Below are 24,018 nucleotides of genomic sequence, written 5' to 3' on the forward strand. Positions count from 1 at the left end.
GTGCCAATCAAGCGGCTGCTTTGTCCTGGATGGTGTTGAGCTTCTTGAGAGTTGTTGGAGCTGCACTCATCCAGGCAAGTGGGGAGTATTCCATCACTCATCTCCCTCATCTGATTTGTCCTGTGCCAATTTACACGTGCCTCAGGTAATAATCCAGAGATTATGACCTCTGAGATTCTGCTTCTTAATTTGGTGCTGAGGTCCTCATACTGACTATGCAAAACCTCCTCCTTTGTCCGGTCTATGTCATTAGTGCCTACATGAACCATGATGAACGGGTCCCTCCACTGCAAGTATTTCTCCAGCCCCGAGCAGATGTCCCAAACCCTGGCACTGGGCAGGCAACACGCTCTTTGCTGCAGAGAACGGTGTCAATCCCTCTGACTATATTATCCCCTACTACCACAACATTCCTTTTTGCTCACCCCACATGAATGCTTCCTGTATCATGGTACCATGGCCAGCTAGCTCATCCACCCTGCAGTCCCCATTCTCATCCAAACAAACTGAAAAAACCTCAAACCTGTTGGACAATTGCAAGGGCCGAGGCTCCTGCACTCCTGCCCTCTGGGTCCCCTTGCCTGCCTCACTTGCAGTCACACCCCCCTGTCCCTGATCACTGACAAACTCAGAAGATCCTGTCCTGATAGGCCTGATTGCCTCCTGATACACAGAATCCAGGTAAATCTCCCCTTCCCTGATGCGTCACAGTGTCTGCAGTTCAGCCTCCAGCTCATAAATTCTGAGCCGAAGATGCTCAAACTTCAAACACTCATTGCAGACGTGTTTGCCCTGGATCAAACTGGCATCCAGGAGCTCCCACATCCTGCAGCTGTGACACAATCACCTGTCCTGACATCCTTAATGTGTTCTAATTAATTATTTAATAATTTTATCCAATTATATATTTTATTTTTGTTTTTATATATTTTGTAACCTTGCCACCAGTTTCTAGACTATTTTGAATGTTAGGAATAGAATAAATCTTAGTCATTTACCAGATACTCACCAAATAACTAGCTTCTTCTCCTGTAGCAGAGAACAACCACTTGCTGAAGGCTGAGAAAGTTAGAAAGCAAAAGAGCACCTCTTTCCCTTCCTTTTATGCCGAGTCTATGCCAGTGTAATGAAGCATCTGGAGGAGCAGGGAAAATCGGAGAGCAATGTCCAGATTCCCACATTTAACTGTACGTGCAGATGCTGGAAACTATCGTCCGATTAGTCAATAATAAGTGAGTCCTGGTGGTTTCACTGTAATTATTACTGCAAAGTCCAGGTCAGTGTCTCAGTTAGACTACTGGAGATCTGTTCTTGTGTTGTTCATTTTTAAAAGTTAATTATGGAGTAAGTTTTGGTCGCCTTAGTTCAGTTCCCAATAGCTATTGTGATGACTTTTGACCCGGAAGCAGTACAGTAAGGAAAATTTGTGATTTATTTAAAATGTCTGTGGGATCAGTGATTGGTTTTTAGAATGTTTGAAAAAGACTTTAACTTTGCATCAATTGTAAGAAGATTGATTGTAATTTTCTTGAATAATAAACTCTGGTCTATGTGACCTGGCAGCAGTACTGACAGGAAGGACACTAACATATGAAAGCTATGTGGCTGGCACACAAAGAAGCTGCTGCTACATAAGAACAGAGGCTACAAGTGGAGGAGCTGAAGGGTGAAGGCAATCAGGCCACAGATGCAGAAGGTAGACAGAGACAGAAGGAGGAACACAGAATTCTTGTGAGGACAGGAAGCAAATCACTCAGGAAGAGTTCAGTTTGACAGAAAAGGAGACACAAGCTCTCGGAGGTAATGTGTGAGCTGGCTAAAAGGTCTAAAACCTAGAAATCTGTGTGAATAGTTCGGAGACGCTAAAGAGCTTGGGTGTTTTCCCAGAAGTGGCCAAACCATGAATGGGGTGCTGTTGGTTGACCAGTTGAAAAGGAACTTTGGAAAGCTCCAACATCAGGACTGTCGTGACTCGAGGGAGAGAGGGTTTGTGGAAGTTTGCCTTACTGATGATAATCATACTCATGAAGCTCGAAGGTGAAAGTTGTTGGATAGGACACCTGACCTACCCTGCATGAATAAAGAACAGCAAATTGTGGAACTGTGTAGCTACATAGTGCCATGTTTCTGCGGGGAGTGATGCGAGTGCTTATGTTTGTGCAAGACGTGTCTTTATTGTAGCGGCTATTTAAAATGAACTTTCCTTTTTTATTTGAAGTATCATTTGCCTGTTAATTCATGTTTAGTTTGTGTTGGTTCTGATTCATGTTAAAGTAATAGCTACAAAAGTGGAATCTTGTTGGTAATTTCCTCATTTGGGGATCATTCAACAAATGTGGTTTTTTCGGTTTGGGGTTACCCCACTGGGATCATAACACAGTGGAACACAGTATGTCATGGCCCCTCACTAAATTGGCAGTCTCATTCCTAGAGGCTGCAGGATAGGTGGTGTGCAAAGTAAAGGCTGTCACACTGCTAATAAGGGATGTTTTGCTGAAGATGAAGGTGAGGTAATTCACTGGAGTGATATAGAGAGACATACAAACAAACTAAAGACCAGATGGTCCATTAAGCTTGCCCACCCAAAATGGCTAGAGTATCATAACCAGACACCACCTCACTCCCCCACCACTCAACCATATAATCTCCTGGTGGAGGGGTGGGGGGGTGGGGTGCAAAAAGCAGAGAATAGTTCAGAGGAGCTTTGAGTCGGTCTTTGATCTCGAAGTGTTTGATACACTGAATGTCTAAAATGTAAAGTGCTAATTTAGCAGCTCTACCACTCCTCACTCTAATAAACACGACATTCACACAGAAATTAGCAAAACATGAACTGCGCAAGACATTGAGTGTAATAGAGGTGAAGTGGGCCTAAGGATTAGACACATAGCATCATCCAGCTGGTACTGTGGGTTGTCAAATGAAGGTTATGTAATACAACAACAATGCAAAAGTAAAATACTGCAGATGCTGGAAATTGGAAATAAAAATAGAAAATGCTAGAAGTACTCACGTCAGGCAGCATCTGAAGAGAGAAGCAGAGTTAATCTTTCAGATCGATGATCCTTCTTCAGAACTGAGGAAAGAAACAGTTGCTTGGTAGTACACAACTTGAGTATTGCTGAAAAAAGAGACCTTTTTTTGTCTTGCACTCATCAGGACAGATGCAAGAATGCCAAGTTTCAAAGGGAACAACAATTTATATTGCATGAGTATAATTTCCAATTGTGATTAAATGTATTCCTGGAGGTTTCATCACATGACTTACCCCCATGTTCTTGCCATTAGCTGGGCAACACGTCCATTCATGCGATGCACTACCTTGCTATGTCAGTTGGAAAGCAAAAAGACTCATTACCCATACCCATTACTTATATTTGGTAAAGAGAAATGTTCAAAGAAAATGAGGCGGTGGCATAGTGTGATGTCACTGGACTAGTAATCCAGAGGCCCAGGCTAATGCTGTGGGGACATAGGTTCAAATCACACCATGGTGGCTGGTGGAATTTAAATTCAACTATAAATCTGGAATTAAAAGCTAGCCCTAGTAATGGGGACCATGAAACCATTATCAATTGTCGTAAAAACCCATCTGGTTCACTAGTGTCCTCTAGGAAAGGAAGTCTGTCGTCCTTACCTGGTCTGGCCTACATGTGACTCCAGACCCACAATAATGTGGTTGACTCTTAACTGCCCTCTGAAGTAGCCTCGCAAACCACTCAGTTGTATAAAACCGCTACAGGAAAATTGAGAAAGAATGAAACTGGATGGACCACCTGGCATCAACCCACGTACCTAAACAGCGCACTCAGGCCTGTCAACCATGCTTACTAACATCTGGGGGTTTGTGCCAAAATTGAGAGAGCTGTCCCACAGACTAGACAAGCAACAATCTGACCTAGTCATACTCACGGAATCATACCTTACCAACAATGTCCCATCCACCACCATCACCATCCTGGCTATGCCTTGACCCTCCAGAGGTGGTGGTGCAGTGGTATACAGACAGGAGCGAGTTGGCCTGGGAGTCCTCAACATTGACTCTGGACCCCATGGCATCAGCTCAAACATGGGTAAGGAAACCTCCTGCTAATTTAGCACCTACAGCCGCCACCCCCCCCCGGCCTCAGTGACGTATCATTACTCCATGTTGAACACCAATTAGAAGAATTGTGGGTGGCAAGGGCACAGAATATACTCAGTCTCGTTTTTAAGATTGCAACACAATTCCAGGATTCTCCAGGAGAATTAAAGATTAATCTTCAGGGCTCTGCCAGGACAAAAATCATAGGAGCATTGAAAATTATCTCTCTCTTATTGTTCTATAAACACGTTCTGAAAATTGTGGCGATGGGGAGAAAGACTATTTCACTGGGTTAGAGGTGAGGGACATGATGAGACCAGGAATGAGACCAACCAGAATTGACAACCTTAACCTCCAAGCCAACCTGTTTGAGGCAGCAATATTACCTCAAAATGTATCTCGCAGCCACTTTTTGTGGGGGGACACCAAAAATAAGACAAAATGTGGGATTTTCATGTTTGAGGATTCTTTAAGATGTGAGCTTGCTGTGCTACTAAATGGAGTTGGGAAATTAAAATTGAGAGTCTTGTTCTTCAGTCATTCAGATTAGCCTTGGTTCATGAGGCAGAGTTTGTGTCTGTGTTTCTTGATACTAAAACATGGTGCCTATTGTAAAAAGTGATGTTATCTCACACGTAGTGGATGATTAGAAGGCCTGTGTATTTGTAAAGCTACCTTACTGATAGGGCTCAAAATAAATGTGATCTACAAGTTAACAGTTAATTGTGGGCTGGCTTTTCTTTTTATAATATGTGCTAGTTTAGATTTTCAACTGATTTTGCCTTAACACACACATGCAGAGACAATGAAAGGTGGAGCTCAATTGTGCAATTGAGCAGGAAAGTTCCAGCCCCAGAAAGGATATGTGGGATTTTGTTAGATTAGTGTTTAAGTGTGAGCCACCAAACAATTGTGTGTGAAAAGTTCAAAGGTATGGGCAAGCATGTGGGGGAAGAATGCAATTTTCCTCTATATTTTAGGATTTTTCTGATACAGCATAATCAAATAATTTTATTGTTTCCTCTTCCCCAGAACATTGACATCACAAATTTCAGCAGTAGTTGGAATGATGGTCTTGCATTCTGTGCTGTGCTTCATACATATCTTCCAGCACACATTCCATACCAGGAGCTGAACAGTCAGGACAAGGTAAAACAACCGTCTGTTGATTGGTTCAGATGATATGAGGATTAAAATTGTTTTTAAATACTTGTGTGGATTGAATGCCCACCACAATTCTACACTTTTTATTTTAGCAATACTTTGGTACCTTCCTCTCTTGCCCCCAGTCCCAGTAATGTTGCACAATCCTGACCAGGTAGCCTGGACCACTCACTGTGAGGTGATTGACAGAGCATGGGACGAATCACCCTATGCACCAAGTTGTTGGCTCTGCCAGGTATAACCCTGTGCACTAGAGAGAGTGCAGAGGAGAAAAACTCATACTTACCTGGCAGGGGAGAGACCATGATCATGGTTCTGCCAGGGCAAGGTCGTGAAGCAAATGCTATAACCAATCGAACCCCATACCATGGGGTACCTAACACCGTCCAAGTCACGGTGAAGGACAGCGAAGGAGGAGCACCTATGGATCGGGCCTTCTTCACCAGGAGGATCTTGTTAAAGGTGTGTGGTTTTGAAGCTGCGGAGATCTACTGCCTGCAGGAATTCCCCAGCGCTGGATATTTTGATGTGACGTTCAAGCGAGTGGCAGACTGCGTCCAGCTCCTGAAGGTGTTCGAGGAGAAGAGAGACCTGCCGGAGATGAAGATCCTGACAGCGGAGCCGCTCTTTGCTCTGCTGTTGCAACGGGACCGGGTGGTGAGTGTGCATCTTTACAACCCCTTCGTCCCTGTCGCCAACGTGCTCACCTTCCTCACCAGGTACTTCGATAAGGTTGGGAGCTGCACCGCGGTTAGAGACAATTTGGGGATCTGGACATGGAAACACCAGGTTACGGTCACGCTCAAGACCAACGGTAAGGGAGCCACCTTCCACCCTCCTTCCAGATTCGCTATCGGGGGAAGCCGTGGCTACCTTGTCTACGCTGGGCAACCCAAACTTTGTCGCACATGCGGCAAGGCTGGTCATGTGGCGGCCAACTGTAGCGCCGTCCTCTGCAAGAACTGCAAACAGGAAGGGCACCAGACAAAAGACTGCAAACAGGCTAAGTGCTGCAACCTGTGTGACAAGGCAGGCCACCTCTACAGGACCTGCCCCAAACGCTGCCGTACTTATGCACAGGCAGCCAAAGCCAATGATGGGGAAGCAGAAGAAATACTTCGTGTTACTCCAACCACCAAGACCCCCAGGGAGAACAATGGGACAAAGGAGGACACAGAGAGAGACAAGGTGGAGGAAAAGATTGAGGCAACAGACAGCCAATCAACAGCACTGCCCCCTGAACCTCCCACTCTTCAGGAGAGCGAATCAGTGGAGGAGGAGGAGGCAGCAGTGGAAAAGCAGCAGGGGGAGTGGCAGATGGTGAAGAGAGCCAAAAGGAAGAAGGGGCTAAGAAGGAACCAAGCCATTTCCCAGACAAGTGGCAAGAGGCGTCTCCCATCCGACATGGATGACAAAGGCAGCAGCCCTTCGGACAAAGAAGTGCCAGGGCGGCACCGACAGAAGAAGCGGCAAAGCTCTAGGGAGTTGGAGGACGAGACACCCGAGCTCCAGAACATTGGAGACAATGAGGAGACCAGCGCACCCCAACTTTGTCTACAACCCGAAGAGGCCAGTGCACCACAGCCCCAGGAATCTGGGAGCAGTGAGGCGATCAGCGCACCCCAGCTCCGGGAAGGCGGGAGCAGCAGAGGGGGAGAGGATTGGAGAAGCTTCTCCAACAAAGGTCATTTCAAACCCCGCTCTCTGCACAGACCCCCAGATGCCACCCGAGCAGAACACTGCCAATGAGGATTTCCTCAGCCCATCCAAAGTGAGGCAGTTTGAGCACACTACAGGTATGAAGGAGCAGACTAAAGGTCTGGGACTCTCAGAGACAACAGGTTTGGTAGGAGAATAAATGCTTTAAAATGGGTTTAAAGATTGTATCCATAAATGTGCGTAGCATTAAACCTACTAAGCGATGTGTTGCGAGCTTGGACTACCTTGCCAAGGTCAAAGCTGACCTGTTGTTTCTGCAGGAGTGTGCGATACCGCACCTCAGCTCCTACAGGCAATGGTCACGATGGTGGTCCCACGGGCCATCGATCTGGTCGGGCGGAAACGACTCTCGTTCCTCCGGCCTGGGTATTCTGCTGCGGGGAGGCAACTTCACCGTCTCTGAGGTTAAGGAGGTGGTGGGCGGGCGCCTCCTCGTAGCAGACGTAATGTACAAGAATGCTCCACTCCGGTTAATTAACGTGTACAAGGGACCGAGCGGCTGGAGGTTTTTTCAGCAGCTCCCACTGCTGCTGGCGACCTCCAGGCCGGTCATTCTGGGCGGTGACTTCAACTGCATCATCGATGCGGCTGGACGATCCAGCAGGGCCGACAGCAGATTGGACGCTACGTTCAGATCCCTGATGGAAACAGTTAAGGATGCCAAGCTGCACAATGTCTTCAGCAACCCTGCAGATGGAGCGCAGCGTAAACACACCTGGTCGCGGCCAGACGGGTCCATCCGTTCCAGGATAGACTTCCTGTTTGTGTTCCGTGCATTCGCAGTCAGATCCACCGACGTCAAGCTGGTGTTTTTCTCTGACCACTGCCTCCTACTGGCTGACTGCCACTTAGAGAAGGACCAGAGGGTGGGCAGGGGGGCATGGAAGCTAAACGTGCAACTGCTGACCCCAGAGAACATTGAGGAGCTCGAAGAGGGATTACAAAGGTTGGAGAACCGTGAAACCCCTCTTTGAGTCCCTGACACACTGGTGGGAAGCAATCAAGGGAAACATCAAGAGGTTTTTCATCCTCAAAGGCACCCAGAAAGCTAGAAAGGAACAGAGGGAAATATCTCGACTCCAGAAAAACATGCAGAATCTGCTCCGGCTGCAGTCGATGGGGGTCGATGTCAAGGAGGAACTCCAAGAGGTGAAGAGCCAGCAAACCTCGCTCTTTGCCTCGGAGGCCTCCAAGATCATCTTCCGCTCCAGAGTCCGCTCCGTGGAGCAGGATGAGACGTGCTCACGTTTCTTCTTCCAAAAGGTACACAGAGAGAGCTCTGTGATCAGCAGCCTGAAGGAAGAAGACGGCTCAGTAAAGTCATCACAGTCCGACATTTTGAGGATCAACAAATCCTTTTATGCCGGATTGTATGACGTGAAGCCCACAGACAGCACGGCCTCACAGTCCTTCCTGTCCTCTATCACGGAGGTCTTAGACGACAGTACATGGGAGAGCCTGGACAAACCGCTAACTCCTGACGAACTGACTAAGGCCCTTGAGTCCTTCGAGAAGAGTAAAACTCCCGGAACCGACGGCTTGCCGGCGGAGTTGTATTCGGCTCTGTGGGACTGGATCGGCCCAGACCTGCTAGAAGTGTACGAGAGTACGCTCCTGGCCGGTAGTATGTCAGAATCCATGAGGAAAGGCATTATCACCCTCATCTACGAGCACAAGGTGGGAAGGGAGGAAATTAGAAATTGGCCACCCATTTCACTGTTGAATGTGGACTATAAGATTCTGTCCAAGGCCATTGCCAATCAGGTCAAATCCGCTCTGGAATTGGTGATCCACCCTGACCAGCCCTGCACTGTGCCGGGCAGGAAGATTTCTGACAGCCTCGCGCTGCTCAGGGATACAATTGCCTATGTACAGGACAGCGGTGTGGATACTTGCCTCATTAGCCTGGATCAGGAGAAGGCCTTTGACAGAATATCGCACACCTACATGGTGGATGTGCTCTCCAAAATGGGGTTTGGGGAGGGAATTCGCAATTGGTTCCAACTGCTCTACACTAACATCAGTAGTGCAGTCTCAATTAATGGGTGGGAATCAGATAGCTTTCCGATTAAATCTGGAGTCAGGCAGGGCTGTCCTCTCTCGCCTGTTCTTTTCGTGTGTTGCATAGACCCTTTTGCTGAGTCCATCAGGAAGGATCCAAGCATAAGAGGAGTGACAATCCCAGGCAGTGGAGGCACTCAGGTCAAAGCCTCCCTGTACATGGATGATGTCGCCGGCTTCTGCTCGGATCCGCTGTCGGTGCGCAGACTGATCCACATCTGCGACCAGTTCGAACTGGCATCGAGAGCTAAGGTAAATCGTGGGAAGAGCGAGGCCATGTTCTTCAGGAACTGGGCTGACCGATCCTTTGTCCCCTTCACTGTCAGGGCTGACGGCCTGAAGGTGCTGGGGATATGGTTCGGAGGGACAGGGGCATGCGTTAGAAACTGGAAGGAGAAGTCTATGGTGAAAAGGAAACTGGGCATGTGGGAGCGACGCTCCCTCTCCATTGCGGGTAAGAACCTGGTCATCAGGTGTGAGGCACTCTTGCTGTTGCTGTACGTGGCGCAGGTCTGGCCCATTCCACACTCCTGCACGACGACGATCACCCGAGCCATCTTTCGCTTTATCTGGAGGTCGAAAATGGATTGTGTCCGCAGGGACGCGATGTACAATCCTCTAGATAAAGGGGGAAAAAACGTGCCCAACATCGGCCTCATACTGATGGCTACCTTTGTGTGTGGCTGCGTCAAGCGGTGCGTAGACCCTCAGTACGCAAACACCGTGTGTAACTACGTGCTGAGGTTCTACCTGTACCCGGTGTTGCAAAGGATGGGTCTGGCCACGCTGCCGTGGAACGCTCCAAGTAGTTGGACCGTGCCGTACCACCTGTCCCTCATGGAAAAATTTATGCAGAGAAACACCTTTGACCACAAGTCCATCAGGCAGTGGTTGGCACGTAACGTCTTAGAGGCCCTGAGGGAAAAGGAGAGGGTGGATCCTGTGGGATGGTTCCCCAAGCAGACTGTCAAAGTCATTTGGCAGAATGCCTCATTGCCAGAACTTTCCAACAACCACCAAGACGTAGCTTGGCTGGTGGTGAGAAAGGCCCTCCCCATCAGATCCTTCCTACACGCCAGGAGTCTCACCCCCTCGGCACGTTGCCCTCGAGGTGGCTGTGGTGGGGAAGAGACCGTTGTTCACCTCCTTGTAGATTGTGCCTTTGCAAAGAAGGTCTGGCTAGAGATGCAGTGGTTTCTGTCGAGGTTCATCCCGAGCAGTTCTGTGACACAGGACTCTGTGCTCTACGGGCCGTTCCCAGGGACACACACCGAGACAAACATCAACTGCAGCTGGAGGATCATCAACTCGGTGAAAGACGCTCTTTGGTCTGCCCGAAACTTGTTGGTCTTCCAGTGCAAAGAGTTGTCTCCGACCGAGTGTTGCAGACTGGCACATTCCAAAGTCCAGGACTACGTGCTGAGGGACGCACTAAAGCTTGGGGCAGCTGCCGCAAAGGCGCAATGGGGAAGAGTCGCTGACTAAGACCTTTCTGCCACAGTGCACCGAGGGACTGGGAACTGTGTAGAGCCCCTCGGGCTGTACAGCTCAAAATGAATGTCTGCAAATGATTGTAATATTCATTGTTTGTACTGATGCACCTTGTGATACATGTTGTAAAAGTTGAACCTGATTGTACTTTTGTAATGGTGATTTTGAAATGGTTTGGAATGTGGTTGAAGATATTTTATGAATAAAGTATATTTTTGTAAAAAAAAAGAGTGCAGAGGAGATTTACCAGGATGTTGCCTGGGCTGGAGAATTTTAGTTATGAGGAGAGATTGGATTGACTCCGGCTCTTTTCCTTGGAGCAGAGGAGATTGACAGGGGACATGATTGAGGGGCATAGATAGGGTAGACAGGAAGGAACTTTTCCCCTTGGTGGAGGGATCAATAACCAGGGGGCATAGATTTAAGGTAAGGGGCAGGAGGTTTAGAGGGGATGTGAGAAAGAATTTTTTCACCCAGAGGATGGTGGGAATCTGGAACTCACTGCCTGAAAGGGTGGTAGAGGCAGAAACCCTCATAACATTTAAGAAGTATTTGGATGTGCACTTGCTATGCCATGGCATACAAGCTATGGGCGTAGTGCTGGAAAATGGGATTAGAATAGTTAGATACTTGTTTGACAGGCGCAGACTCGATGGGCCGAAGGGCCTTTTTCTATGCTGTAGACCTCTATGACTCTGAGGTGGTGAGATTGTAATGTAGCAAATAGTGGACATGAAGCTTTTCCTCACATTTAATTTTACATCTGCCACGGTTTTACCCACTCACTTAACATATCAATGGCCCTTAGCAACACTCTACTCCCAACTACACCACTATGGTGCCTCCAGCTTAATATTATCAGCAGGTTTGGAAATAAGGCTTGCCCCCTTTTGCTTTATCTAAGCCATTTATGAATATAGTGAAAAGCTGAGGCCCCAGTACAAATTCTTGGGGAACATGACTAGATACAATCCTATCAATTGTGGAGAAGGTCCAAAGCCAGGGGCCATAAATATAAGATAGTTGCTAATAAATCCAATAAGGAATTCAGGATAAATGTGGAACTCTCTACCACAAGGAGTAATTGAAGCAAATAGCTTAAATGCAGTTAAGTATGTGAGGAAGGAAGGACTAGAAGGATAAGGGTGATGGGATGAGATAAAGTAAGGTGGAATGAGGCTCATGTGCAGGAGACTGTGTGCAGCAAGACCAAGTGCTCAATTCTGGGAATTTAGTAAGTGAGTGAATTCAGTGCAATGAGGGAGGAGGTGCTATTCTGGTCTTTTGCAAAAAATGAGTGGTCCAAGAGAGGAAGCCAGAGATCTGAGAACTGAAGCCTGGAGGCATAAATTAGGTGAGCAGGTAGGTGATTGGTTGGTTGAATTTTTTTCCCTCTAAACTGGGACAGCATTTTAAACTGGTACTGGGGGGATACAAGTATTGTGTTAAATTTATAGTTTAACTGGTGAAACTCCATAATATGACTACGGGTAATTGCTAGCGATATTCCTAAAGTTGAAACATAATTAGTTAAATAAAATGCAATATATATGGCAGGACAGGTGATGTGTTGCAGCTGTAGCATGTTGGGAGCTGGTGGACACCAGTGTGACCCACCAGTGTGATCCACGGCAACTATATCTGCAGTAAGTGCCTGCAGCTTGAGGACCTTCAACTCAGAGCCAGTGAACTGGAGTCTGAGCTTCAGACACTGCAATCAGGGAGGGGGAAAGTTACCTGAACACTTTGTCCTAGGAGGCAGTCACACCCCTTAGTCTAGATTCTTCACATTTGGTTTGTGGTCATGGACAGTAGGGTATGACTGAGTGAGACAAGTATGTGGACCCAGAAGGTAGCAATGGAGGAGCCTCAGCCCTTGCCATTGTCCAACAGGTTTGATATTCTTGCAGTTTGTGTGGACGAGAGCAGGGACTGCAGGGAGGATGAGCAAATTGACCATGGGACCGTGGTTAAGAGGGCCTTTCTAGTATGGGGTGGGAGTGGGAGTTTAAAATAACGTAGTTGTAGTACGGGACAGTATAGTTAGGTGGATAGACACTGTTCTCTGCAGCAAAGAGCATGAGTGCATGAGTCCCGAAGGCCGGGTTAAGGACATCTCCTCAGGGCTAGAGCAGAACTTGCAGTGGGAGGGGAAGAAACCAATTGTCTTGGTCCACGTGGATACCAACAACATAAAGGACCAAGAAAGAGGATCTGCTGAGAGGGTATGAGCAGCTACGGGCCAAATTAAAAAGCAGAACCACAAAGATAGTCTCTGGATTACTACCTGAGTCACAAGCAAATTGGCATAGGGTAGATAAGATCAGAGAGATGAATGCATGGCTCAAAGATTGGTGTGGCAAAAATCGGTTTCGATTCATGGGACACTGGCACTGGTACTGGGAAAAATGGGAGCTGTACCATTGGGATGGTCTTCACCTGAATCGTGCTGGGACCAGTGTCCTGGTGAATCATAACTCAGGCTGTAGAGAGGGCTTTAAACTAAATGGTGGGTAGGGGTTCATGTGAGGGGAGATTTGGAAAGTTAAAGAGAGAGGACAAGGCAATAGTGCAGGGTAGCGATACAGGTAATGGTAACCAGAGTGTGACAAAAAGGGACAGAGCGTACAAACACAGGAATGCACCAGCAAATAAGGCCAGAGTAAGGAAAAATAGGAAAAAGACAATTAATGGCCCTTGTGGCATGGATTGTACCTAAATCAGAGGGGCTGAGAAGGTAAGGGATGATGTGTGTGCCCCCTCATCAGACTCTTCGACTACCTCAGGCCTTTCATAGTGCCCTTGCATGCTGGATAAGGCCACCAGGTAGGATGCAGATGGCACTCACAACATGCATCTCTATGCCATCAGCAACACTGAGCAGTTTGTGCTATAGAGAGTCTTGCTCTTTCTGCGCATATCAGCGCACTGCTCCTGAATCCACTCGGCGGTGCTCTCCAGGAGGTTGGTCACTCTCTCAACGGAGGAGCACATGCACTGCATGGACCTGTCCATTGCCTGCCCATAGCTCTTCAATGCCTCAGGGATCTCCAACATTCAGGAACTTATCTACCTTTGATGATCCAGAAAGAGCCTCCTTGCATGTGACACCTGAGGCTCAGCACCTTTGCCCTATGGAGCATAGCTGTGTCCCCTCTGTGCTTCAAGGTGGGCTCCCCACATCTAACTGTGCCTCACTCACTCCCTCCTGCTCACTCAGGATGTGATGTTCACCCAGTGCTCCCCGTTCTAAACTTGTTTCGAGGTCCAACCTAGGTAAGTGTGCCTGCACTGGTGGAAGGAGCGGAGGAATAATGTGTCAGTGCTGGCTCTGAAACATCTTTCCTGGCAGAAGGGGGCAATAATGAACGAGCTAGAATACTTTGCCCTTCTCCACTACTGACTCTTTGGGAAGCACAAGTAGGTGGTGAAGAAAAATCAAGTTACTCAGCAGGTGCCTCATCAGAAGCAACCCAAGAGATGTTAGCGGTCGTATAGCCACAGTGGGCATTGGGCAGGAATGACCACCATGCCCTTTGTGTGAAGATTGAACTATCAAATGACGCTGCTCTTCACGGCTTCTGTCTTACCATCGCCCATGACCTGACACGATAGCACCCTTGTGATTTCCAGCATCACCTCCTTTATTAGGGTCAGAGTGCTGAGATCGGCACACCTGTCCGAGACAGTTCCTGAGAGTTATGCACTCTTTTTTATTGTATAATGAGCAGGGAATGATTTATGAGTCCCTCACCTATTCCAACGTGACATTCACTCCTCAGTAACGTCCCTTGCTTACTGTGCACCATATGACGGTTACTGACATCTCAGCAATGCAGTTGGCCACTTGATCTGACAATGTTAGAACCCTGAGTACTCAGTGCTCAGCTCCTTTGCACACTGGGGTTTACAAAGTTACAGACCTGTCACCTGGGTGTCACTTGACATTAAGTTTTCCAGGTCTTATCAGACCATTGAATCATCTTCTGCACTTGATGACTCCCCAGCTACTGACTTCCATCGCCACATTCATGCCTCCAGGTGCATTTCTTCTTCCAAACGCTGGGAGCAAGATTTCTCTCTTATGTGATTGGTTAAATCCTCAAGGGAGACATCCCAGAATCTTGGTGCCACCCCTGGATGCTTGCCCATGGCAGTGGATGGGGTCCCTTCTGCCCCGTTGCACCTGTGAATGACGAGCCTAGTCATGCCTGCTGTTTGTCTTTTCAAAGGGCCCTCGGTTTCTAGATCCTGCCTCCAGGCTGCTCCTGGCACCACTGATTACTCACCCCTGAGTCACTTAGACTCTTTGTGTTTTGCGGGGTCGGGATCCAGAAATAATCCAGACACCAGGCTCCCGACCCCAGGCTGACAACTCAGCCTATGGTGTCCTGCAAGGATCTATTTTGGAGCCTCAGCTATTTATTGTATTCATTAACAACATAGCATAATGGATAGAAAGCCACACATCCAAGCTTACCAATGTCACCAAGGTAGACAGCTCTGTAAGCAGTGTAGTTGAAAGGATAAAATTACTAAGAGATATTGATAGACTAAGAGAATGGGCTAAACTGTGGCAAATGTATTTCAGTATAGGTGATCGTGAGGTCATCCACTTTGGACCTAAACAGGGTGGAGCAGAATACTTTCTATATGGTGACAGGTTAGAAACAATGGAGACCCAAAGTTATTCGGGGCGGGTTGGGGCATGTGGTGCGGTGTCCATGTACACCACTCATTAAAATGTCATGGACAGAAAATAATCTAAAATGGAATGCTGGCCTTTATATCCAGGGGACTAGGTTGCAAGGAGGTGGAATTTATGCTACAGCCATACAAAGCCCTGGTTAGACCACACTTGGACTCCATGGGTTAAATTACAAGGAGGAATTACACAAACTAGGGTTCAATTCCCGGGTGACTTGATCAAAGTTTTTAAGATGGTAAGACAAACAAATAAGGTAGATAGAGAGAAACTATTTCTGCTGTTTAGGGAGTCTAGGACTAGGAGACAATGAGAACTAGACCTTTCAGGAGTGAAATTAGGAAACGCTTCTACACACAAAGAGTGGAAAATGTTTGGAACTCAAACACCACAAATGGTAGTTGATGCTAGATGAGTTGTTACATTTAAATTCAAGATTGATAAATTTTTGTTCATCAAAGCATTAAGTTGGGTATAAGAAGTTAAGTCGCAGATCAACCCATGATCTTAATGAACAGGTTTAATGAACAGAGGGGGTAAATGGCCAACGACTCATCCTCTGTTGGTGTCTGAATTGGAAATTGGTCACTGAATCACTGCATTTATAATTACATGGGGTGTATCTATGATCAAGGGAAAGGCTACCTTACTGAGAGAGCTCAAAGTAAATGTGATCTACAAGTTAACAGTAAGAAGCAAGATTGGGGGTAAGGGAGAATCACACTGGGTCAGTGTCAGCCACCACCTAATGGTCAATTACAGGGCATGGTCACCACAGCCCATATAATGGTTCCACGGAGAGACCACTGAAGTGTGTGATCACCAGTTTAGCTAAGCCCAAAACAGGCACATCAAGCGGGTAGTATAGGAAAGAACAAGGCGGGACAGTTAGGGATACACCAAGTAATTGGGGCTGTCCATATTTAAGGTGGAATATGGGCTCAGAAAGGAGGTGTGATCATGGCTGAAGCCCTAACTTTTGCATTGCTGCTGCTAATTCATCAGTGACCTCAATAATATTGTCTCTACTGTATCAAACAGCTGATCCACAACAGCAGCTTTATGTCTTGCGGAAAGGACCCGAGGGCACAGCCTCAGAGTAAAGGGAAGACCTTTTAGAACAGAGATGAGGAGAAACTTCTTTAGCCAGAGAGTGGTGAATCTATGGAATTCATTGCCACAGAAGGCTGTGGAGGCCTGGTCATTGAGTGTATTTAAGACCAAGATAGATAGGTTCTTGATTGGTATGGGATCAAAGGTTACGGGGAGAAGGCGGGAGAATGGGGTTGAGAAACTTATCAGCCATGATTGAATGGCGGAGCAGGCTCGATGAGCCGAATGGCCTAATTTCTGCTCCTATGTCTTATGGTCTAAAGCTGAAAATCTACCACACGTTGGCTGGTTTAGCTCAGGCTTGACCCAAAATGTGGTAACCAGGGATAGGATTAGAAGGCGCATAGACAGTACATTTCCAAAAAAGTCCAGGTTTTAAGGTCTGGTGTATGCTGTGAACAGACACCTGTCACCTACGCCACTATTAACAAACACCTTACCACTTGAAGACCCATGCAGAAGTTTAGGATTAGTGAATGGTACTGTTATTTGGATGTTCTTTTTAACAACAGGCTTCTAACCTCTTGTGTCTTTATTTTGCAGCGGAGAAATTTTTCTCTTGCCTTCCAGGCAGCTGAAAGCGTTGGCATCAAGTCCACACTGGTAAACTTTTAAATAAAACACTCAAACTAAATGCTCAGCTCCTAATTCTAAGTCACAGAATGCAAGTCACTTCCTTTCTGCCTATCTTTATGCTTTCTATTATTCTCTTGTTGGTGTAACATTACGTTCCCGGAAGTCACACAAATTTTAAAAAATTATTATGCTTTCTATATTTAAGTAGTTTCTCTTCCTTGTACAGATTTTTATCTTTGGTCTAAACATTGTAAGGACTGTACACAAGTCAAAGCCACTTCCAGTTCCCAGCGTTCAGGGTTCTGTGTACTGAGTATTTAGTTTGCAGACTATTGAGAGGTTGCGAAATACCAGATGTTACTTAAATGTTTATTCTATTAAACGCTATTGTTTGTTTTATCAGTACGGAAATAAATTGCCGGAACTGGTTACAATTCAAGAGTAGACAATTCAAAACTTTTTGTTGGTATACAACCAGTGCCACAGGCTGACACTTTAGATCCAGTCTGTGCATCAAGCGAGTTTGCAGTCTGGGATTATCAAACTGAGTTTTTGATTTCAGCAAGGACAGTGTTACTGAAGATCAATAAAATAATCCTGCAATTCCCATGAACCTACCCATTAAGGTTTCATATTTGGGACTTGAGTTTGAAACCGGCCCAACCTGACTGCAGGATAGCATCCCTCACCACCATCCCCTTGCAATCCAGTATGTCTCAGCCTTGGATAGTCTAAACCTGATTTCATGTAGGTACAACAGACAATTTGCTTATTTAGAGAATCATTGGGCGGAATCTCCCGCTCTGAAGACTGAGTCTGTGGCGAGTGGGAGAATCAGCATGATTCCCCACTGGTCGGCGGGACAGCGGAGTATATGCAATCTTCCACTTTTCAGCTCATTAATTATACGTCAGTGAGGATCTCAGCGAATCTTGGGGCAGGGCGGGCAGCAAGTCACCACCCTGCTGTTACCTCATCGGGAAGAAGGTCCTGGTGCCATATTTAAATAGCATCCGGACAGACATTCACTCATTGCAGGCCTGGAGCTGCAGAGAAGTGCATGATGGCTCCAAGACAAGAAACCCTCGGCCTCACGGTTCACTCAAGCCTCCCTGGGGATTCTCCTCCAGGCTGTCCAGAAAAGACGGGAGGTCCTCTTTCCAAGGGATGGGGGCAGGAGGCCTTCCCACCTTACCGCGCCAGCCTGGGAAGAGGTCACAGGGGAGCTTAGCGCCTGTGAGGCCCAGAAAAGGACCGCCCTGCAGTGCAGGAAACGCATGAATGATAAAGCTGCACTCCTCCAGGGTAAGTGAGACTTCTACTCAATGCAAACTCACACGCTCATAAGGGCATCAGGCAGTCTAGGGGTTAGAGCCCACAGTGATGTCACACACTAGCAGCAGCTGGGACATCAGCACTAAATATCTGTCAACCACTTTAAGCTCTCCATGTCATGTAATTTCCTGCGTAAATGGTATCTTAATCTCTTAAAGGGGAGGGCTCAGCAGAGACAATAGGCATGCACGCTTCTAAATTGCTCTTTCATCCATTGGGTTTATAGTCAATCCTTCTGTCTTTATGCAGGTCAAGATTGCCCATAATAAAAGAGAGCGTGCCATGACCGGAGGGGGCACCCCTGGGTTCCAGATGCATTCCAGTTTTGAAGAGCAGGCTGCAGAGTTCGCTAGAGAGGAGAGAGATCATTCCTGCGCGGAAGGCAAGATCAGCCTCCCCAACAAGCAAGTGAGGATGCATCCAGTATACGTCGACAATGTACGAGCAACGACTGTGAGTGATCTTTAATGAATGAGCCTGCTTAGTCAATCAATAATTCTCTTTTCTCTATTCCAGGCACCAGCAAGAAAAGGCAGATGACTTGGCCCCAGCTCCCAGACCACCTCTGAGGAGGAAGCTTTAGTATCTGAGGAGGAAGAGCCATCACAGCATTCACCTGCACCCTCCACCAGCATAGATACACACACCTCAGTGGGTCCGAGTTCTAGAGTAGGGTCAGGTTCACAATCTGGTGATCACCTCACAGACACGACTCCGCAGCAGGTGGAGGCAGTGACAGCTGAGGTCTCTGACACTCGGAGGACAGCTGGAGACTAGGCCCCTGCTGAGACAGAGTCCGATGAAGCCTTTGGACTCTGCCATAGCAGACCTCTTGGAAATGCAGAGACAGGCAGGGGAACATTAGGCAGAGTTGTCAGAGGCCATCCGCAAACTGGAGCAAAGGATGCAGGAGTCCGTCCATGCTCTGTCTGCAGTAATGGCTCTGGCATGCGAACGCATCAAAGTCTCCTTTGGCAGGGTGGCAGCCATCTTGGAGATCCAGGTCCAGCAGTTTCTGCTGGATTTGTGCTCAGACCTGCACACCATCGCTCTAGCCATGGATGAATTTCAACAGGGCTAGGCAAAGGGGGACAGAGAACCTTGACCTCCCTCCAGGTGCCCCTTCCCCTCAAGGAGTCAGGATGGGGCCATCGGGCACCCAAAGGGAGGAGGGGCACCAGCCAGACACCCCAGGAATATCCACCCAGCTCACTCCAAAGAAGCCCTGCTGCTCCACCTCCCCTCTGCCAGTGACCCCATCGCCTCCAGGAGGTCAGGCTGAGGAGAATCCACCTGCACCTGAGCAAGAGACACTCAGCCGGCCAGGGCCCTCAAGTTCTCGGGCCACCAGAGGATGCCTGTCAAAGTCATCACAGACAACAGGGCATTGCAGTCAGTAGGCTGCTTCTGCCTCAGCCGCGGATGTTGGGGCTGCACCTAAACATAGCAGTAGGGTTAGAAAGATTAAATAGTATTGAATGCACATTGGTGACATGGGTGTTCATTCATGTAGACTTTTCACTTTTGTAAATATATGTTGCATCCATCCTTCTCCAATTCTCATGGAATCCATTTATATCAATTTGCTTCAGAGTGTCGTGGCCATTTAAGGATTCGAAATGTAGCACCCCAATAAAATCCCATCTGGATCTCAATCTCACGACAGTGAGTAGCCTTCAATTCCATATCTGTGACATCAGGAAAGACACATTATATGTGACACTGATGGCTGATCAATAAACCAGTCAGCCTAAACTCTCAGGCAGACATGCTCTGGGTTCTGGAGAAGTGTTCAACAAGGTTAGTGATTATCCTGCTGCTGAAGCACTGATGTCTATTGTTTGTGGGTGGCACAATTATTCACCAGGACGAATATTGTATTTGTTTCTCCAGTATGTCATTTGTAATGGCGTTTATTTTATGTGAATCAGTTTATGAAAAATGTTCTGTAAAACTTCGAAGCACATAGGCTTCCATGCCTCTGTCGGAAGATGTACTGTCTGCGTTTAAGGTTGAACATCATTCTATGCTGAGGTACCACTCTTCCCACGCATGACCCTGAACTAGGCAGGTAAAGATCAATTAGGAAACTTACAAATTGCCTACAAGACGGGTGTGAGTGTGTGGTGTCAGAGGCGTGCAGTGTCAGAGGTGTGTGCTCGTCTTGATAAAGCTGTCTCCTTACCTACAATGATCTTACATTGGACTTGAATGGCCACTTTGCAGGGCTTTATGTGCTCCTTGGGAAAAGGCATAGCAGACAACTTGATCTGGAATGCACTGCATCTAGAAAGGAATGGCCTTTATGAGCTGTATCATGTCGGACTATGATGCTCTCAAAGCGATGCATATGCAACTCTCCTAAGGCCTCAGCAGGGCTTATGAAGGGAAGATGTTCTCATTGGATGCTGTGTCAGCAATGACTGGGCCAGATTTCACCCTAATGCAAAGATCATCCGGGATAGAGACTTGTCAGTCTTCTGATGGTTACAGGGTCCTGACTGGTTGCACCTCAGCAAACCATTGTCCTGGTGAGGCACTCTCTGTGAGGACAAGGCAAACAAACCTCGAAACTTTCGTGCATGATCTAGATGTTAATGGGCATTGCTTTATGATGTGTGAATGATGATTGGGGGCAGTAACAAGATGGTGTCTCATCATTCTGCATTGATGAGAGTTGACAATGGGACATATGAAGCTCTCCTGATGCTGCTTCCCTGTTGAGCCGTCCATCCGTTAAGCATGAAAGATTGATATGCATGTTCGAGCCACGTTTTTGGGCTGGTGTCATACTGACATGAGTGTCTCACTGTAGTTTGGACTTGCAGCCGCTTAAAAGCTGCCATGCACACTGACTTGGTGAGGCCTTGGGTGAAAGGACTATACTAAGTGAGGTTGCTTAAGGACATGAGCTAAGGGGGTGCTAATCAGATTCCACAGCAGCCATATGTTGCCAGGCATGCTTTTATCCCTTCCAAGATGATCCCATCATTAGGACAGTGAGTACTGATATTTCCGTAATTATTATGAGAGCATTGCGCTTTTGTGAGATTTTCTAGCTGAGAATGAAGGTGGTGGATGTTCTGTGCAGCAAAGGTTGAAGGAAATTTCAATTGTGAGAACCTTACTCCTGCTGGAATCAGGTTGTCACAGGCACATTTGTGTTGTACCCATGCAGTAACCTCTTCATGTGGCTCGTCTAAATCCTCACCCTCTTCAGAGCCATCCACTTCAACGTCCTCCTCGTCCAAGGAGACATCTTGCTCCTCAATTTCTCCTCAAGCAACCCATCCCCCCTTTGCAGCACAAGGTTGTGCAGGGCGCAGCAAACAACAATGATGCAGGACACAACCAACCCAAACATCAGAAACGCATTTTCAGGAAGTCAATCGCCGGTTCTATCAAGCACCTTGTGGCGCAGAGTGCAGCATTGTAGCTGTCTTCAGCAGCACTGTGTGGTTGGTGAATCCATGTCATCAGCCAGGTCTTCTGAAGGTCCCCTTTGTCCCCAAGGAGCCAGCCCTGTGAACGTCAGTCCTGCAAAGATCTGTGTCACCTGCGAGTGTATCAAGGTGTAAGAGTCATGAGAGGTCCCTGGGTACCTAGCACAAACATGATGGATCTGCTTTCTCTGGTCACAAGTTAGCTGAATGTTCAGAGTGTGAAATCCTTTTCTATTAATGAATCTCACAGGCTGTTGCCAGGAGCTCTCAAAGCCACGAGTGCAGTGGATGGTGCTCTGCACTTGCGGAAAACCAGATATTGCTGGAAATGCCACAGCTCTGGCAACCTGGCTTGCTTCATCCATGTGGAACTGCATGTAATGGTGAGCTTTACTGAAAAAGGCATCTGTCACCTCCCTAATGCATTTGTGTGTCACTGATTGTGAGATTTCGCAAAGGTCCCAGTGCAGCCCTGGAAGGACCCGCTGGCAAAAAAAAAGTTGAGTGCGGCAGTAACCTTAAAACCTGCTGGCATGGGATGCTCTCCAAGTCCTTGCGGCATTAGTTCCTCAGGCAGAGGGTGGCAAATGTGAGCTGCCACATCCCTAGACAAGTGAAGATGTCTGCGACATTGTCTTTTGCTCATCTCCATGTAAGAGCAGCATTTTCTGTAAACCCTTAGGCATGCCACATGTCTTCATGGATTTTGCCCATCTGGGAGCATCTGCAACTTCCTGGGGCCCTGCTACTTCTTGCTATTCAGGCTGATGCTCCTCCCAGACCTGTACTAATTGGTGATGTGCCCTTCATCTCCTCATTTGAATCACCGCTGGCAACAAGGCAGCATTGCCTGCAATCTTCACCCCTCCTTGTATCTGTGAACAAATAGAATTGGGACATCATTGCAACTTCACCTTCCCTCCATCATCAAACCAGGAATCCAGTGTCAAACCTTTGACCTCCCCTCAATCTAGACATGGCACCCCCAGGCCACCCCTTGCAGGTGAAGAACACCCTGGTGGCTGAGCATCCCCCTCAGACATGACTGCACATTCACAAGGATCTTGATGAGGGTGAATACACCCATGTGCTATAACCCTCGTGTCAGCTTGCCTCCATTAGTGTAAACACTCAATTTCGACACCCTAGCTTTCTACTAATGTCGACTATAAGCATGGTGCCTTGTAAGATATGGCCATTTCAGTGGGAATATTGAGACTAGTGGGCATGTAGCTCCTGTCCAGCAGCTATGACCCTTGGTTATTTGATCCTGCTTCCCTTTTCACATGCCTGTGTCAGGAACAGATGGCCATTCAGACCAACTTAAATGTAGCCCCAATACCTCATGGATTCTGGCATGATTCCGCCTCATTAGTAAAGGAGCAATGCTCCTTCAATGGACATTTGATCCTTGAAATCAGTACTCAGCTGAGCCTTGTTCTCCACTTAAGCAGATAATTAACAGGGTGCCCCTTCAAACGGCCCAAAATAGTAGTGCTTAACTCCTCCCATACACCTTGGGACCCCGCTCCCATATCGATTTTTTCAAGCTTGTTTTTCCAATTGCGTTCATTGATCACTAAAGGCAAGCCTGGTGTTCCTTACCTTCCTGAGTGCAACCAACGCCTTCCAATCTCCCCCATCACCCACCAAGTTCCTCCCATCCTCCTCCACAGTCACTGCCCCCTAATTCCCATCCCTCCTGTTACTATCCAGCCTCCCCTGTTACCCTTGGCCCCATCATCGTCCACTTTGATATTCCTGTTCTCCCCCACTTTCCTTCAATGTTAATTTCCCCATGCCCTTCATTGATCTGACCCCTCTACTTCTTGAGGCCACAAGCACCTTTACTTTCCGAGACCACCCCCCCGAGACCATCCAACAACCACCCATGACTTCACAATTGCTAAACTACAGAATCCAAATGCCTCCTGAATGTAACTGTGCCCTCTGCTTCCCAATACTATGACTCTAACCCCCAGGAACAAATGCCTTAGTTCACAGACCACGCCTGACACACAACCATCACTGCCCAGAGAGGCCTTCTCCTGCCCAAGTCCGGGACCAAGACATGCGTGCCATGCAGAGCCCTCTAACATTGTCTATACAGTGCCAGACAGTCTCTAAAACATAGCCCTGGCAGCGTGGCCTTATTCCCCAGACCATCTCTTAAACATGCCCCCAACAGTGTGGTTTCATTCCCTGGACAGTCTTTTAACTTGTATCCCCAGACAGTCTTTCACTCTTTCCCTCTTGTCCTGCCCCTTCCCTGTTCTTCCCCAAGTCCTGCCTCCATCTCATCCCTCTCTCTGGTTGTGTCTCCAGTG

General features: G+C 47.5%; 1 protein-coding gene across 10 annotated transcripts in view; it reads left to right on the forward strand.

Annotated features, from left to right (window-relative positions):
* specc1la (sperm antigen with calponin homology and coiled-coil domains 1-like a) overlaps positions 1-24,018 on the forward strand; it is a 376,439-nt gene that overhangs the window by 346,773 nt on the left and 5,648 nt on the right. For all 10 annotated transcript variants that reach the window (XM_078553774.1, XM_078553773.1, XM_078553769.1 and 7 more), the window contains 2 exons: positions 5,117-5,233; positions 16,881-16,940. In XM_078553774.1, coding sequence (XP_078409900.1) covers positions 5,117-5,233; positions 16,881-16,940 — 177 coding nt within the window. The remainder of the gene's footprint in view (positions 1-5,116; positions 5,234-16,880; positions 16,941-24,018) is intronic.

Source organism: Cetorhinus maximus, chromosome 12 (assembly GCF_964194155.1).
Source record: "Cetorhinus maximus chromosome 12, sCetMax3.hap1.1, whole genome shotgun sequence".
NCBI lineage: Eukaryota > Metazoa > Chordata > Chondrichthyes > Lamniformes > Cetorhinidae > Cetorhinus > Cetorhinus maximus.